Source organism: Vicia villosa, linkage group LG3 (genome assembly GCF_029867415.1).
Source record: "Vicia villosa cultivar HV-30 ecotype Madison, WI linkage group LG3, Vvil1.0, whole genome shotgun sequence".
Taxonomy (NCBI): domain Eukaryota; kingdom Viridiplantae; phylum Streptophyta; class Magnoliopsida; order Fabales; family Fabaceae; genus Vicia; species Vicia villosa.
Window position 1 is genome coordinate 191,086,996 of NC_081182.1, and position 16,151 is coordinate 191,103,146.

At 34.5% G+C, this 16,151-nt stretch overlaps 1 protein-coding gene across 1 annotated transcript; it reads right to left on the reverse strand.

Annotated features, from left to right (window-relative positions):
* Positions 1–15,027: 15,027 nt before the first annotated feature.
* On the reverse strand, positions 15,028–15,544 carry LOC131659597 (uncharacterized). Its single transcript, XM_058928769.1, has 3 exons — positions 15,422–15,544; positions 15,276–15,326; positions 15,028–15,117 (listed from the first exon to the last, which is right to left on the reverse strand). Exons 1-3 carry the CDS (start codon positions 15,542–15,544, stop codon positions 15,028–15,030), a joined length of 264 nt encoding a protein of 87 aa, XP_058784752.1.
* Between the last annotated feature and the right edge of the window lie 607 nt (positions 15,545–16,151).

Below are 16,151 nucleotides of genomic sequence, written 5' to 3' on the forward strand. Positions count from 1 at the left end.
AGCTGCAATCGATCTAAGAATCAAATTCCTGGAAGTCTACGGAGACTCGGCCTTGGTAATCTACCAAGTCAAAGGGGAATGGGACACAAAGCACCCGAATCTAATTCCTTACAAAGAATATGTGCTGAGTTTGATTCCTTACTTCGAAGAAATCACTTTCGAACACATCCCACGCGAGGAAAATCAACTAGCTGATGCTTTAGCTACCATGTCATCCATGTTCAAAGTCAGGTGGGACAACGAGGTGCCTATGATCACCATTTACAGGCAAAATGAACCATCCTATTGCAATGAGATCAATACCGAGGGAACAAAAGAAAAACCATGGTTCCATGAAGTAAAAAGATATCTCGAAGCTCAGGAGTACCCTGAAGGGGCATCCATTAACGACAGAAAGTTTCTAAGGAGATTTGCTGCCAAATTCTTCCTAAGCAATGGAACCCTATACAAACGCAACCATGACTCGACTTTACTTCGCTGTGTAAACAAGAGGGAAGCAGAACAGATCATGGAAGAAATACACAATGGTACCTTCGGTACTCATTCCAGTGGACATACAATGGCTAAAAAGATCCTTAGAGCAGGATATTACTGGTCTACCATGGAAACAGACTGCCATCATCACTCCCGAACATGTCACAAATGCCAGATATACGCTGACAAAGTACATGTACCTCCAGTTCCATTAAGCGTCCTGACGGCTCCTTGGCCTTTTGCAATATGGGGTATTGATATGATTGGAGAAATCAAACCTACTGCCTCCAACGGACATCGCTTTATCCTAGTCGCTATTGACTACTTCACAAAGTGGGTAGAAGCAGCTTCATTTGCTTATGTTACCAAGAATGTGGTGGCCCGGTTCATCAAATACAATCTCATTTGTCGGTACGGCATCCCTGAACGGATTATCACGGACAATGGCACAAATCTAAACAACAGAATGATTACTGAACTTTGCACACAGTTCAAGATCAAGCATCATAATTCCTCTCCATATCGACCAAAGATGAACGGCGCGGTGGAAGCTGCCAACAAGAACATCAAGAAAATCATACAAAAAATGACAGTAACCTACAAAGACTGGCATGAGATGTTGCCTTTTGCTCTTCATGGTTATCGCACATCTGCGCGTACTTTAACAGGGGCAACTCCATTTTCCTTAGTCTATGGTATGGAGGCAGTTCTTCCAACTGAAATTCAGATTCCTTCCCTAAGGATTATGAAAGAAGCCAATCTAGACGAAGACGATTGGATTCAAACACGGTTGGACCAGATAAACTTGATTGATGAGAAAAGGCTCACCGCTATTTGTCATGGTCAGCTATACCAAAAGCGTATGATCAAAGCCTTCAACAAAAAAGTCAAAAGTCAAGCATACCAAACTGGTGGCTTGGTTGTCAAACGCATCATCTTACCACAAGGTGATCCCAGAGGCAAATGGACTCCCACCTACGAGGGACCATTCATAATCAAGAAAATATTCTCCGGCGGCGCCATGTTGCTTACCACCATGGATGGCGAGGATTTCCCACACCCTGTGAATGCTGACATAGTCAAAAAATACTTCTCTTAAAAAAGAAAAAAAACAGCTCGCTAAGTTGAAAACCTGAAAGGGCAACTTAGGCAAAAAAATGAGCGTCTCGGTGGATTGAAAACTCGAAAGGGCGGTCCAGGCAAAAATTAGAGACTAAACAAATACTATCCCGGTAGACTGAAAACCTGAAAGGGCGGCCTAGGCAAAAGTTAGGGAATGAAACATACAACTGTGTTCCGTTCAGCTGCCTACTCACCATCAAGATTCAACACCTCAAAGACACCGATCAGTCCAATCACTTTCTTCCAACAAGTGAGGGATGAGATACTCGAAGACAGATTGGCAATAGCAGAGTTGAAACTTGACTGGATCGTTTTCACATAGCTATTTATCTTCATAAATATTTTCCAAAACTTTCTGACAATTTCCTACTTCTAGGATTGTTGTCTCCCTGTGCTAACCAGCCTATCATGGCTCTTTTTCAAAAATCAATGCAGCTTAGGCTCAAAAATCACTATTTTCACTTTTTCTGTTTTAAATACGTAAGCGTCCCAATGATAATTTTGAATGAACATGTGCATTTGAATATGATTGATGTTTACCAGGAAAAACAGGAATAGCATTCAGGAAATGTCCCAATTATCTGGACATCATTCCATCAGAAGAAAATCCCCAAGAGGAACGCATTTCTCAGCAAATTCTTCAAAAAAGATTTTCTCTTCAAAAGAAGTCTTATCCCCCAGCAGGTTTGTTCCAGATTGCTATCTTCAAAAGGTGTGATCCCCGCACCCGGACTTGGTCAGATAGTGCATCGGAGGATTATGCATCTTCCTCATTCCCATTTGAAAGGGCATCAGCACTTCCAGCTACCTTTCATTCTCAAGAGATATTCAAAGATCCTTCAACAGAATACCAGGATTCTCAAAGAATTTCCCCAACCAAGGGTACTCAAACAAGACAAAAGATCATCAACGATCACAATATAGTCATATCCAGATGACTGGCGGAAATTTATTTTCCCAAATAGAAGCTCGACATCTCACATATTCATATTCATACATCATACATCATACATCATGCATCATGCGCATATTCATACGCATATTCATACACAACATCACATGCATATTTCTCCGGGAATATCTCACATTTACATGCATCATAAACATTGCATATCACTAACTTGATTTTTCAGGTAGACGGATATCTTCAACAAAGATGTTCTCAATCACATGCAGTGTTCACCTGAATTCCATGAACGGTTCTCTCAGATATAATCAAGCCGAAGATTCATTCTGATCACTTACCAACTCAAAAACAAGCATCACAGATCAAAGCGATACCTCAGACGGTTCCAGAACGATCTAGCATCAAAGATCTAAAGCGATACCTCAGACGGTTCCAGAACGATCTAATATCATAGATCAAAGCGATACCTCAGACGGTTCCAAAACGATCTAGCATCACAGATCTAAAGCGATACCTCAGACGGTTCCAGAACGATCTAACGTTGCAGATCTAAAGCGATACCTCAGACGGTTCCAGAACGATCTAACATCAAAGATCTAAAGCTGATACCTCAAACGGTTCCACAATGATCAACTTTCAAAATCTAAAGCAGAAAAAACTTTGGACAAGTTCCGTAGCAATCATTCTCCAAGACTTAAAGCGGTAACCTTGGACGGTTCCGAAACAGTCAACACAAAGACTTTCAAATCCTTCATCAAGATATAATCAATGGATTCATTCTGATGAACAAACCCTCAACCCATTTACCAGGTGGCATCTGAAAGCCCATCTCAGGTAATGTTCCAATCTGCCAACAACATTTCACAGACGACATTCAAATGCAACTTCCAACATCTCTTCTGATCAAGGTAAGTGCAAATTTTCAGGGCATCTAAATATTCAATCATCTTCTACCTTCAGATTTCAGACAATCTCTTCAGGTTTAAGAAGATTGAATAGGGGCAACTGTTATACCCCAAAATTTGCCCGCATCATTTTTCAAGAAAACTCCAATCTGGAAATTAAGAGTCTCATATAATCATGGATTTTTATTTCAACAAATATCCTGACATATGAAATACTTAGTTTTTAGAATTTTTCTTATACAGTAATTTGGCCTGCAGTTGAATTTATTCTTACGCAAACGCCAAATGCTGTTTATTACTTCACAAATGCTATTTATTTATTTACAGATAAATAGTACTGACACAATTGGTACAGAGTTAAATCTTTTTGCAGGCGCAGAATCAGGAAACTCAGACTGTACTGGTAACAAGTAGATTATTATTATCTTTTGTTTCCCACTAATTTTTGTACTATATTCCATTATTTTCAAAAATCTTTTCAAATCTCTTTTTCAAAAATCAAATCTTAACTTTATTCTCTACATCTCTCTTTTTCCCAACACTATCTCCACTTTCTTTCAAATCTTACTTCCACTCAAATTTTCCTTTTGTACGGAATCACATCATTCCCCAACGTCTCTATCCTCCTTTCCATTCTATAAATACCTCTCATTTTCTTCCATAAAATCTCACATCAAATTCTAATTCATCTCTCAAATTTCCACTTCATAATCCATCCTTTCTTCTTTCCCGACAAAATGGCGAAGCGGTGGGAAACGTGTTTTCTTATGGTCATCACCATTGCTACGGTGATCATGTCTTTCTTCTGTCTACATAGCCCGGAACACTGTGGACCTGGGATGCTTATGCTCCCAATCATCTACATGTTACTATTTGTAGCATGGGTTATCAATCGTCATTCTTAAAATTTGCCGTATTTCTTATTTCTTAAATGTACCGTTTATTCGTCGTACTGTTCAATATAGTATGTAATATTTGTACTGTCAGTATTAAATATTGTACTATTTGTCATAATATTGCTTAATTACTCAGATAATATTTTATGTGTTTTCTGCCAGTCAAATATGCATTTTTTTGTGCATTAAATGATTTTCAGGGTTATTATCGGTAATTTTGCCCGCATACAGTAAATATTAGTTATTTATTATGTCTGTGTTTTTCTAACAAGTCATGTAAATAAACTTTCATTTTTCACATAAAACAAAAACAAAAACAACAAAAAAGAAAATTAACTTTGACTGTTGATTTTTCACTCTAACTGCTACGTCAATACCTGAACAGTCAGTTGACAGCCAAACTGTTGGCAGTACAATTCTCAGTGTTTTGTACCATCAATCAAATCAATCTTTCACAATTCAAAATTCCAAGATTTTTGTTCTAGAAGTCTTCTGAATATCACGCGATTAGCAGAGACTCAACACTGCATAAAAATCAAGTACGCTTAACTGTCTCCTACATAAACAGTCCCTGACTAGGGTTTTCTTGTTTTTACAGGAGAAACAAGTTTTTGAGAGCTCAAATGGATTTCATACACATCCATATATCTCAAAGTACCATCATACAAATTTTCAAACTTCAATTCACTCAGACGCACCGTCAGCAGCTCAAACAGTCAACAGACGACCCGTTTGACCAAAAAAGTCAACAGACAGTCAAAAATGAATTTTTTTTGTCAAAGTCCATATTTTGTCAAAGGATTCATCATTTGATCATTGGATGATCATAATTCATCAAGGAAAGATCAAAAATCAACAAAACCCTAAGATTCAAAATTAGGGTTTTTGCCTGAAAAGTCAACTCAACTTTGACTGATCATAACTCTCTCATCCTTCATCCAAAAAATTCAAACCAAAGCTTGTTTTGAAGGAAATTCAATTATCTTTCAAATGCCATTGATCCCATGGTCATTGGATTCACCATTTGAAAAATATGATCAAAGACATTACAGGTCATTTTCAAAGTCAACAAAAAGACACTTTTTTCAAAAGGACACACAAGGAGCTTCAAAAATCATTTTGACATGAGACCAAAGACATTGGTTAGAGGACTCTTTGAGGTTTCTAAAAAGTGCAAGATCTCCTTCATATGACAAAAATTGAAGGATTTACACCTTGTTGAAGTTGGCTAAATTTTGGGAAAATGCATGAAATCAACATTGCTCAAAAATGTATTTTTTCCAAATGGGGCCAAGTTTTCAGCATTCAAACATCATTTCCATGATGATATGGGCCTCCCACGACCAAGACTAAGCCCACACCATTTTTTATCCATTTTTGGCATAATTTTATCTTATTTTAAGATTAAAATTAAAAAGAAAATGAAATGGATAAAGAATAGCTTGTATTCCAAGCATGACTCATTCAACTCTGTCCCAAAGCAAAGTACAGCAGAGGAGAAGAAGAAAATCAAGCCATGGTGGCTTAAAGGCAAAGCTACCAATGTTGAAAAAGTCAAGATTCCAAAAAAACTCATCAATGCTTTTGGCTTAGTTTCTAAGCACTCTAATGCTTATAAATAGGCTATAGCACTTCAGTAATAAAAGGGACAGAAATTGAGAGCAAAACTCTTGCTTGTAACACACTTGTAATCTCTTAAAATATTCAAAGAATTTTGAAATTCGAATTCCAAATTTAAGTCACTTTCCATTCAAACTAAACACTCAAACACCTTCCTTGAACATCACTGAAACTATCTCAATCAATTACAAGCCTTGAAGCTCACTGAATCGAGCTACACAGGTCAAAATTTGTTCAAACTAAAATCAATTCGTATCTGGTTATTCACACATGTTTAACAAGATGTAGACATACTATTGAGTTTGGTTTGAGGTGTAGATCATTTCTGGAAACTTAATTGAAGTTTGGACACGTACAAACGAAATCACCATTTTAGGGTTCATAGCTTCAAAATTAGGGCTTTCCAAATTAGGCAAAATTAGAGGTTCTAATTAGTACCATTGAATTCGCATGGACCAAACGAATTGAACTGATAGGTCGCGCCAAGTTTATGTGTACGTTTGACCCTATTCGCTATTTTGCAGGTTTAGTAAGTAACCAATTACAGCGCTTTTGGTAAGAAAGCGCTATTAAAAGTCTTGTCTGAAGGTTGAAGACGAAGACGTGTCACCCCCCTATTGGTTCTGACGCGCGCGTTTTTTTGAATATAACCCTTGGTTTCAGTGTTTTGCAGGCGTGTCATAAGTGATGTTCCCTCACCATCTGGACCATCTGATCTCATTTATGACTCATCCAACGCTCCAGATCACGCGTGCACATCATACTCCCTCATAAATTTCCCCACAGGATCAGTATCCTTTTATTTCTATTTCATTTTCTATTTTATTTTGATTTCTTTGTTAAATTAATTAAAAATAGTTTTAAAAATCCAAAAAATACACAAAAAATATTTTTAGACTTCTAAAATAATATATTATTTTCTGAAATAAAAATATTTTATTTTCTTCAAAATTTTAATATTTTGCATAATTAATTAGTATATATTTATATATTTGCTTTTTAATTATTCTAACCAATCAAAAAATCATAAAAAAAATTGTTCTTTATGTTAAATATTGTTTATATATTATAAACTAATTTTGTACATATTTTGAATAATTTTATCTTTAAGTTTTAATTATTTGTATAATTATTTACATAATTATGTTTTAATTAACTTAAATCAATTCCAAAAATTCCAAAAAAATTAGTTTTGTTTTAAAATTAATTGACAAATATTTTGTACATATTTTAAACTTAATTTCTAGGTTTAAATCAATTTTCATCTTTTTTCTTCATTTTAATCTAATTAATCATGCATCAATTATAAGTAAAACCAATCATAAAAAATCCAAAAACATGCCTTTTATTTTTCTTGCAATTTAAAATTCCTAGATAAATGTATAGGATGTCAAATTCATGTAAATAGGCTAGTTTACATTTCCTGCACAATCGATGTAATAGCGTAGATTTACTTTCCGCACTTTACATTTCCGCATTTTAATTTCCCGCATATATAAACTGCGTGTATGTCAAAGATAAAATTGAACCGTTAGATCACTAACTTCAAAGATAAAATATCTGAATACAAACACAATCACACTTGCACCTTTTAAGGTAATCCCTTCTCATTCTTTTTCAAAATCAAAGTCAAAATTCTACTGTTTTGAGTACAAAATCGAACCTTGCTTTTATATCCGGTGAAAGGATAGATTTTTAAAGGAAATAGGATAAAGACCTTACAACTCAGGGTAGACCTCCTAGTTTGCTTGCTCAAATCAAAACAAACAAAATTCTCATACACTGTTGTTTTTTCAAAACAAAACTTTCCAAAAAGACAATACTTTGTATACATCCAAACACGGATCATTACAAAGTTAACGTTCTTTTCAAAACATCTTTCGAAAGATAAACAAGCATTTTGTATACATCCACACACGGATCATTACACACTTCAAATTACAAAGGTATTTGAAACCACATATGAGCAATTTCAGAGCAATTGAAAAGTGATCGAAAAACAAGTGAGCTAAGCAAACTTAAGAGCCCATGGATAACCATGGATACAAAGGGTGCTAACACCTTCCCTTTGTATAACCTACCCCCTTACCCAGAATTTCTTAAAGGTCTTTTTTCTGTTTCTTTTATAAACCTTTCCTTAATTGGATAAAATAAAAGGTCGGTGGCGACTCTGTGAATTTTCAAAAATGCGAAATCATTAAGCGATAAAAAAGAGTCAGTTCACGTATCTCTACAGAACAGAGGTATGGCCCGGGATTAAAAAAATCGGAGGTCCACATTGTTGAAAACAGTATATCAATTGATACGGGCGCTGAAACCGCAGTTCCCTCTGTTGAAGAAATTGGGGTGGTATTTGATTATTGTTAGGGGAATTTTGATTTGTTGGCTGTGGTTGACTTGTCGTTCTCATGATGTATCTTCTCTTAGGTATTCGTTCGTTGTGTGTAGCTAGTTTACCACTTCTAAGTCTCATGAAACAATATAAATACTAAGGGATAATGAAGAATTTTGTATCAAACTGCACAAAAATAAAAATTTGTAATATTAAAGCACTGTCCCATTGGGCGTGCCAATTTGTTTACTGTGAAAATTGGTAAACAAGCGCTAGTCTTCCAAAAATAAAAAGTTTTGGTTACTCATAGGATCGACTTGATTGACCTTAGGACATGTGCTTTATATTTTAGATATGTTCATATAAAGTGAGGAACAATTCGATACAAATCATGTTCTGGTTTCAAAGTTCGTCTGATCTACGTTAATCTTTTAAAATAGCATTGTAACTTGTAAAACAGATAATGTAAAGGCAATTGAAGAATAAATTGCAGTAATGTAAATGAAAACAATGTAAATTTCTGGAAATGATAAAAACTATAAAAAAAACTGTAAAAAAGGATGTAAAGATGGTATTTTTATACATACATTCTCAGAATGACTCGTTTCTCACACACAGGTACTTTGAGTAAATTAATGAGATTTTATACAAAATCAACACCTAGAATCTAAATGCTAATATACTAATTTGAAATAACCGTCCCCAACGGACTTTCATCAGAGGTTGCCACGTTATGCTCGACCTGCTCTTCCCTTGCCCTGAAGCTCCGCACGTCCCTTCATAAAACGGATCAGGACAAACAGCAGTTACGCCTTCGTTCAGACTTAACTTTCATGTCGAATACTCATTTCCCTCGAACCAAATAATAAAACTTAGAAAATATTTCTAAGTCCATGCCTAACAACTTTCCTTATCAAAAGGTAACTTCGACAGACTTTCATCAATCAAGTCATCTTGTCGAAGACTTTAAATTTTCTCAGTTATATTTCATTTTCTACAATTATACCGTGGTGTCGAAAATGTCACCTAACAGGAAGCAACTTCAAGTGTCGTGTATAACATAGTTAACGCCACCACTCCCCAAGCCCAGTTTGGTGTGTCTAGACTACTAAGCAACCAAAGGTAGCGAATATATAAACATCAGACTTGTCCCCAAAGAGAGTACATGCCATTAGATTTAGCATGTATGCCCTAGCGGCAAATGTAACACCCCACTTTTCCATTTTATAAAAATACAGTAAAATAATTAAAATTTATCAGAGTTCACAAACAAAAGTGGAATGTCATGTTATTTCAAGCCAAACAGAATATGAAGTCTCAATTACTTCATCTACTCATTTCTCATTAATCAATAAAAACAGCGGAAATATTATTTTATTTGAAAATAATCACGGCACAATTGCCAACTTATTCCAAAACTCCACACAAAATCGTGGTCCTCAAATATTTGAATCAAAAACAGATACGTAATAAAATTCAATTAAAAATAACAAATAAAATAATCCCCAAAAACATCCCGTGTTACGTATCAGAGCGACTCGAACTAACAACACGGAAGACTTCCATAATGCTATCCTGGACTTCCACTGCTATTCTTGAGTACCTGCCCATTTCCCATGGTAGGGGAAATATCAGCAGAAAGGTGAGTACTCACATACCATTACAAAAGATATAGGAACAGATATAATAACATAATTCACAGGTCATGGTTCATGTTCACATAACATCACACTGCATATACAAACTTCATTTATTCAAACATTCATCACAGTATAAATTAACGCATCATTCACAATATCATAAACAAGTCATCACATATCCATTCATTTATGCAACTCCACAATGCACATATCACGACACACATGTCCCTCCCAATCACAACTCAACAAACATATAATAATAATAATGACAATGCAATGTGACTCAATGACTTGACACAATGCATGTGGTACCAAAACATCGTGGTTCATGACCACAGTTCCCGTCGGAACTCTCGATCCCTTTTTCATGGTCCAGTGTGACCCCTATTTAATGATCACACCCACGACCCCTGTTTCATGGTCAAGTATGATCCCTATTTCATGACCGCACCAATTCATGGTTCATTCAATCGAACCTGATTCCTAAAAGAATCCGGATAATTCGCATACACTCCACTGAGCAACGAAATATCTCCACCACGACTCCACAATTGAGTCCAGACCTACTAGGCATCTACCATAGATTTTCACCTAGTAGTCTCAATGCTATGTTATGCAATCACTAGTACAAAAATGTTAATTTACACCCGTTTTTTATTAAATTTACACCCATTATTTTTAATAAAAATCGGGTGTATATCCACCGGGTGAGAAATGTCTAACGAATTTACACCCGTTTAATTTTAATTAAAATCGGGTGTAAATACGTTCTTAATTACTCCCAATTTTAAAAATATCGGGTGTAAATACGTTCTACGTTACACCCTATTTTAACAAAAATTGGGTGTAATTGGGCGTAATTGCGTTTTTAATTACACCCTATTTTAATAAAAATCGGGTGTAGATACGTTCTTAATTACACCCTATTTTAATAAAAATCGGGTGTAATTACGTTCTTAATTACACCCAATTTTAATCAAAATCGGGTGTAGATACGTTCTTAATTACACCCTATTTTAATAAAAATCGGGTGTAATTACGTTCTTAATTACACCCAGTTTTAATAAAAATCGGGTGTAGATACGTTCTTAATTACATCCCATTTTTATAAAAATCGGGTATAGATATGTTCTTAATTACATCCTATTTTTATAAAAATCGGGTGTTAATAAGCCATTTATGAATGAACAATTATATTATATTTAAATCTATTTACACCCTATTTCATATACACCATTTAGTTATATTTCATTTTCAGTTGTAATATTGCAAATACTATAAAATCATACACATAAAAATCATACACATAAAAATCATATTTTAACTAAGTCAAAATATTTTTAATATTAACCAAAAAGTATACAAAATCATGTACAGTCATAATATTTCAAGTATTATAAAATCATACACAAAAATTATATTTTAACTAAGTCATAACACTTTCTTCATATATAATTTTACACCATGTTTGACGGTTAGCTTCGGTGTTCTCTAATCCAATTGAATTCAACCGCTTTTCACATATAGCATTGGATTCATCTATGGCCAAAATACCACGCCCTGGAGAAGCAATTGTTTTCTGTATGAAAAAAACAAGACACAAGAAATTATTAAAAAAAGTGTTATTATAAGAAAGTGTTTTCAAAATATCTGTTGATGGTAATAATTGTCTTTCCCATATTTTGCAACCCATAATGGTCCTACATTTCACATTAGGCAAAGAAAGGATAGGGAGTCTCCGATTATTATAAATGCATTGCTTATTCAAGTTGTTTCCATATCCCTCTATGCTACCCCATGCATATGTCTCAAATGTGATTGCCAAGCTACTAAAGTTGATAGTATTGAATCTCATTGGAATTAGAAGCCCACCCTTTAAGTATGAACTTAATTAAAAATATTCACACTAGATATGGTTGTAAAGTCTTACATACAATTGTCTTTTTTTTTTCAAACTTGATTTTATTTTAAAATAAAAATAAATATTGAGTTTTATTTTTATATAAACACATGTCCATGAGTTGAAAATATCTAATTCTACCAATATAAGCCACAGGTCTAATTGAACTTATAAATAAGACAACGACTCCTGAGTGAATCAAAATTAAAGAAATACTACTTAGTGAAGTCTATAATTAATATTAATATATAAACAAACAAACCAGAGTTTCGAGGTAATAAACAAATCTTCACGTTTCACTACGCCATCATCAAACAGTTTCTTCAATATAGAACCAATCTGCAACACAAGAAATAAAATGAATCATTTCCTTCACACATGAAATTGCATCAACATTGATGAAACACACAATAAATTACCTCTTTCTCATTGCCATAGATTGGAGAGCCATCAATGTGACGGTAACCAGCCTGCAATCAAATATCAGTATATTTCATACTACTAGATTTCTAAAATATGCATATTAGAATAAAAAATGCAGTGAGAAACCTTGATAGCGGTAGCAACGGCTTGACCGACGAGGCCAGGATCGGCTTGCCAAGTTCCCAACCCGACGGAAGGGATCTTGGCACCGGTGTTGAGTTGGAAAAATTAAATGTAGTTTGACATTGTCACGTAATAACAAGAAAAAATGCTTCAATTTTTAAGAGGTACAGGTGAGAATGGAAAATGAGAATTGTAAAACAAAAAGAGTCTATAGGTTTAAAATTTAAATAAGCTGGAGTTATCGGAATCTTCGTTCCCAACCTTTTTATATTTATTTTAATCACTCCCAAGAAAATAAGTCAAAGACTCGTGAGTGAATCAAAATTAAAGAAATGGAGTATTGTTTTTAAAGTGCTGAATTATTGAAGTGCGTGGGGACTTTAAAATGATGAAAACATTAATAAGTGGAGTAGAAAATAATATTGTGACTTGCCTATTCTCTTTGACCAGACAATTCCATTTATGAGAATGAGATCGCTGAGCCAACTTCTTCCATTCAATTTCACCTTTGTAAAGTAAAGCCTGAAATATACCATAAAAAACATAAGACAATCAAGAGGATTAAAGGAGGGAAATTTAGATAACTTTCTTATATAAGAGTATATATAGAAATATTTTCATATGCTTACCTCTAAGTAAAGAAGATACAGGAAGTTCTAGCAGCTTTGAAACCCCCTCCAACCATTACAAGCTTTCCATGAGATTTCAATATACTAACGAGTGGTAAGATAGGATGACTAGCTGAAAGTGTCAATAATACCGTCCAAAGTACCAATTACAACAATGATAAAACAACTGTGAGATAAGGATCAATAAGAAAATAAGAGTGAGATTCATTAAGACATTTGAACAAACAACTGCTATATGAAATGCTAAATTACATTGTTAAACCAATAAATCCCTATTTCCCACTCTCAGCTTGATAAAGTGAACTTACAAGATGCTAAACCGTTGAAATAGTGAATCTTCGACGACGACCGGAGCAGAGGGAACCGTGATTGAGTGTGGCTAGGGATCAACAGTGGAATCGCAAATCTGCAAGATGAGAAGTCACTCGTTTATGGAAGCATTCAAAAGACAATTGAAAATTGAAGTAAAATTTTCTTTGACACTGCAGTTACATAGTAAACCATAAACAAAAACTTATCATTATTTCACTGCTTGTGAACATATCCATAATTCAAACCAATTCAACAGTGCTACAAAATTACAAGTATGGAACAATATTACACATCCAACAACACTACCACAATCTAGGCAGTACATCATTAATACAAAACAAACCAAATAAGTAACACTTCACAAAATACAAAATAAGAACTACACACAAAATGAAAACAGACCACTGTGGGCTGATCAAAAACAGTGCAGACTACCCCCACCAATGCTGCAACAAAAACAAATATAGTCGAAAAAATCTTTACCTAATCAGCTAGAAAACAAAACAAAACAATAGAACTCAAATCTTTACCGACTATGCATTCAATCACAATGAACATGTTAATAAAATTAGATTCTCAGAATGCTTCTCATACCAGTTTATTCAATGTAGCTTGATCCAATATTGTTGAAGAAAGAAAGAGCTTCCATTAAGATGCAGTCGCGGCTGCAGCAACTTTCTGAAATGGAATTAAGATGTTGATTTATAATAGAAATTTAGCATTGCATCAAGATGTAAAGAGACATGGTACAAACAAACAAAAAATTGAATTTTTTTTATCGAAGTTTACCCGTTTTTGTTCTTCCAGGTTTGCTTTTATCAGAGAATAGATGACAACACCTGCAATCGCAATCGCAGTTCCAATGCCAGTTTGTGTAGATATCTTGTTGCCTGCAGATGTTAACATAAAGTGAATATTTTCGTATAAACTATAAACTATTTTCATATTTTCGTATAAACTATAAACCGTTTTCATCCAAATTGGGTTTATGGAAATAAACTATCCTCAAACATTGGTTCCCAAGAGTTAACTAGCACTGTTTCCCTTCCCCTGGTCAATAGTAATAACATTGATAAGGATGTAAGTGTAAGTGCAAACAATCTTGTTAGTGTTCCTTCCTTATATAGCTCACAACACCAACCTCAATCTCATAATTATACAGCCTCAGCAAACATGTCAGCAACAGCTTTGTTGCAAAAAGCTTCTCAAATTGGAGCATCTTCAAGTGACTCATTGTTCCTTGGAGGTTTAGGACCTTTGGGATGCAATACTCCAAATCAAGATCATAGGAACAAATTTTGTGGGGTGTATAATTCAAACTCAGTACTCACAACAAGCCATGAGACAGAAGGTAACTATTCAGGTGAATTGTCACAAATGCCCCCGACAAAACGACGACGCATGCATAATGAAGAGGATATGGAAATATCGATAACAATTTTCAAGAAATAGTGACACTTTATTCTTAACGAAAACATGAACACAAATACATTAAATCCATATCCTTGAGGAAGTGCAGGATGAAGCATCAGCTTTTGAAAATAAGTTATCGCTTGGAAGAAAACTGGTATATATAATAATATTACTTTTAAAAGCATCATAACAATTTTTCAGTCACATGTTTTCTCTTTGATGGCATTGATAACCAACCAGAAAATGAATTGTATATTTGGTTTAGGTGCTATTTTATATTAATCTGACAGTCTTTATGTGTGTGTTATTCAAGTGTAGCCTATCATAGTATCTATAACATGAAATGTACATCCATGAAATGTAACTCACCATGTTCTTCAAATGCGATACATGTTCCAATTGTCTCATCGTATTCACCAATCTGTAGACAACAATGAACCATAACAACACTCAAAATCACTGCATCTAAATAACTTCCAGCATCTAAACCACACTTAAATCATATCACACTTAACCAAATATTTGAATTCATAAAATTGTAAAAAAAAAAACCAGGGAATTTTTAAGTAGGAAACTTACCAGCTTAAGTTTGTCATCAATTATCAATACTGGGTTTAAAGTGTCAAGACCCTATCATTAACAATAATGTGATAATAAGTTGATAATTAGACAAAAATTGAATAAGAATTATAAAGAATTTGATGAGGAGAGGATTGGGAAGTTACCCTAAGAACATAGTTAGCATTTGGTGGAATATCAATTAGGTCATAAACACCATCCAAGTCAAGCAAAACAAATTCATCTTGATCCTCATGATTATCAAGTGGCGTTGTTGCATTTGTCTCCATATTCCTATGTATTGAAATTTGAAGTCAAAATTGACGGATAATGCAAAACCTAATCTAGCAGAATGAATGAGACATACTGTGACTGAGATTTTGTGACGCGGCCAAGAGATAGATAGGCGCTAGCCGAGTGAATGCGAACACTAGAGAGGAACACCGCCGGGATTCGCCGGTTGAGAGATTAGTCGCCGGCTAAAGTTTAGAGAAGAAAATGCGTGAGTGCCGCAGTGGCTAATGCGCGAGAAAGTGATTTTGAAGCTTGAGGAGTCGCTGAATCAACCTCTTTTTCCAATCAAACTCGCTGAATCCCGAAATTGCCATGGCCTGAAGCAGAGCGCGAAATGCATGAGTGGAACAGAGTTAAATTAAAAAATGGGTTTTCTAAAAGAGTTGAAAATGAGTTTCGTGAAAGAGTCGAATAGAAAATAGAAAAAGTATTTTATTATGTTAATAAATTTAAAGAATTATGTTTAAAGTATAATGTCTCACCTAATAAAGAGTTTTTGTATAATGTTTAAACTATTTTATTTATCTAATAAATTTAGATCCATTAATATTCATTTATTCATTTATTAATAATATTTAAATTATTTATTAATATACTATATAG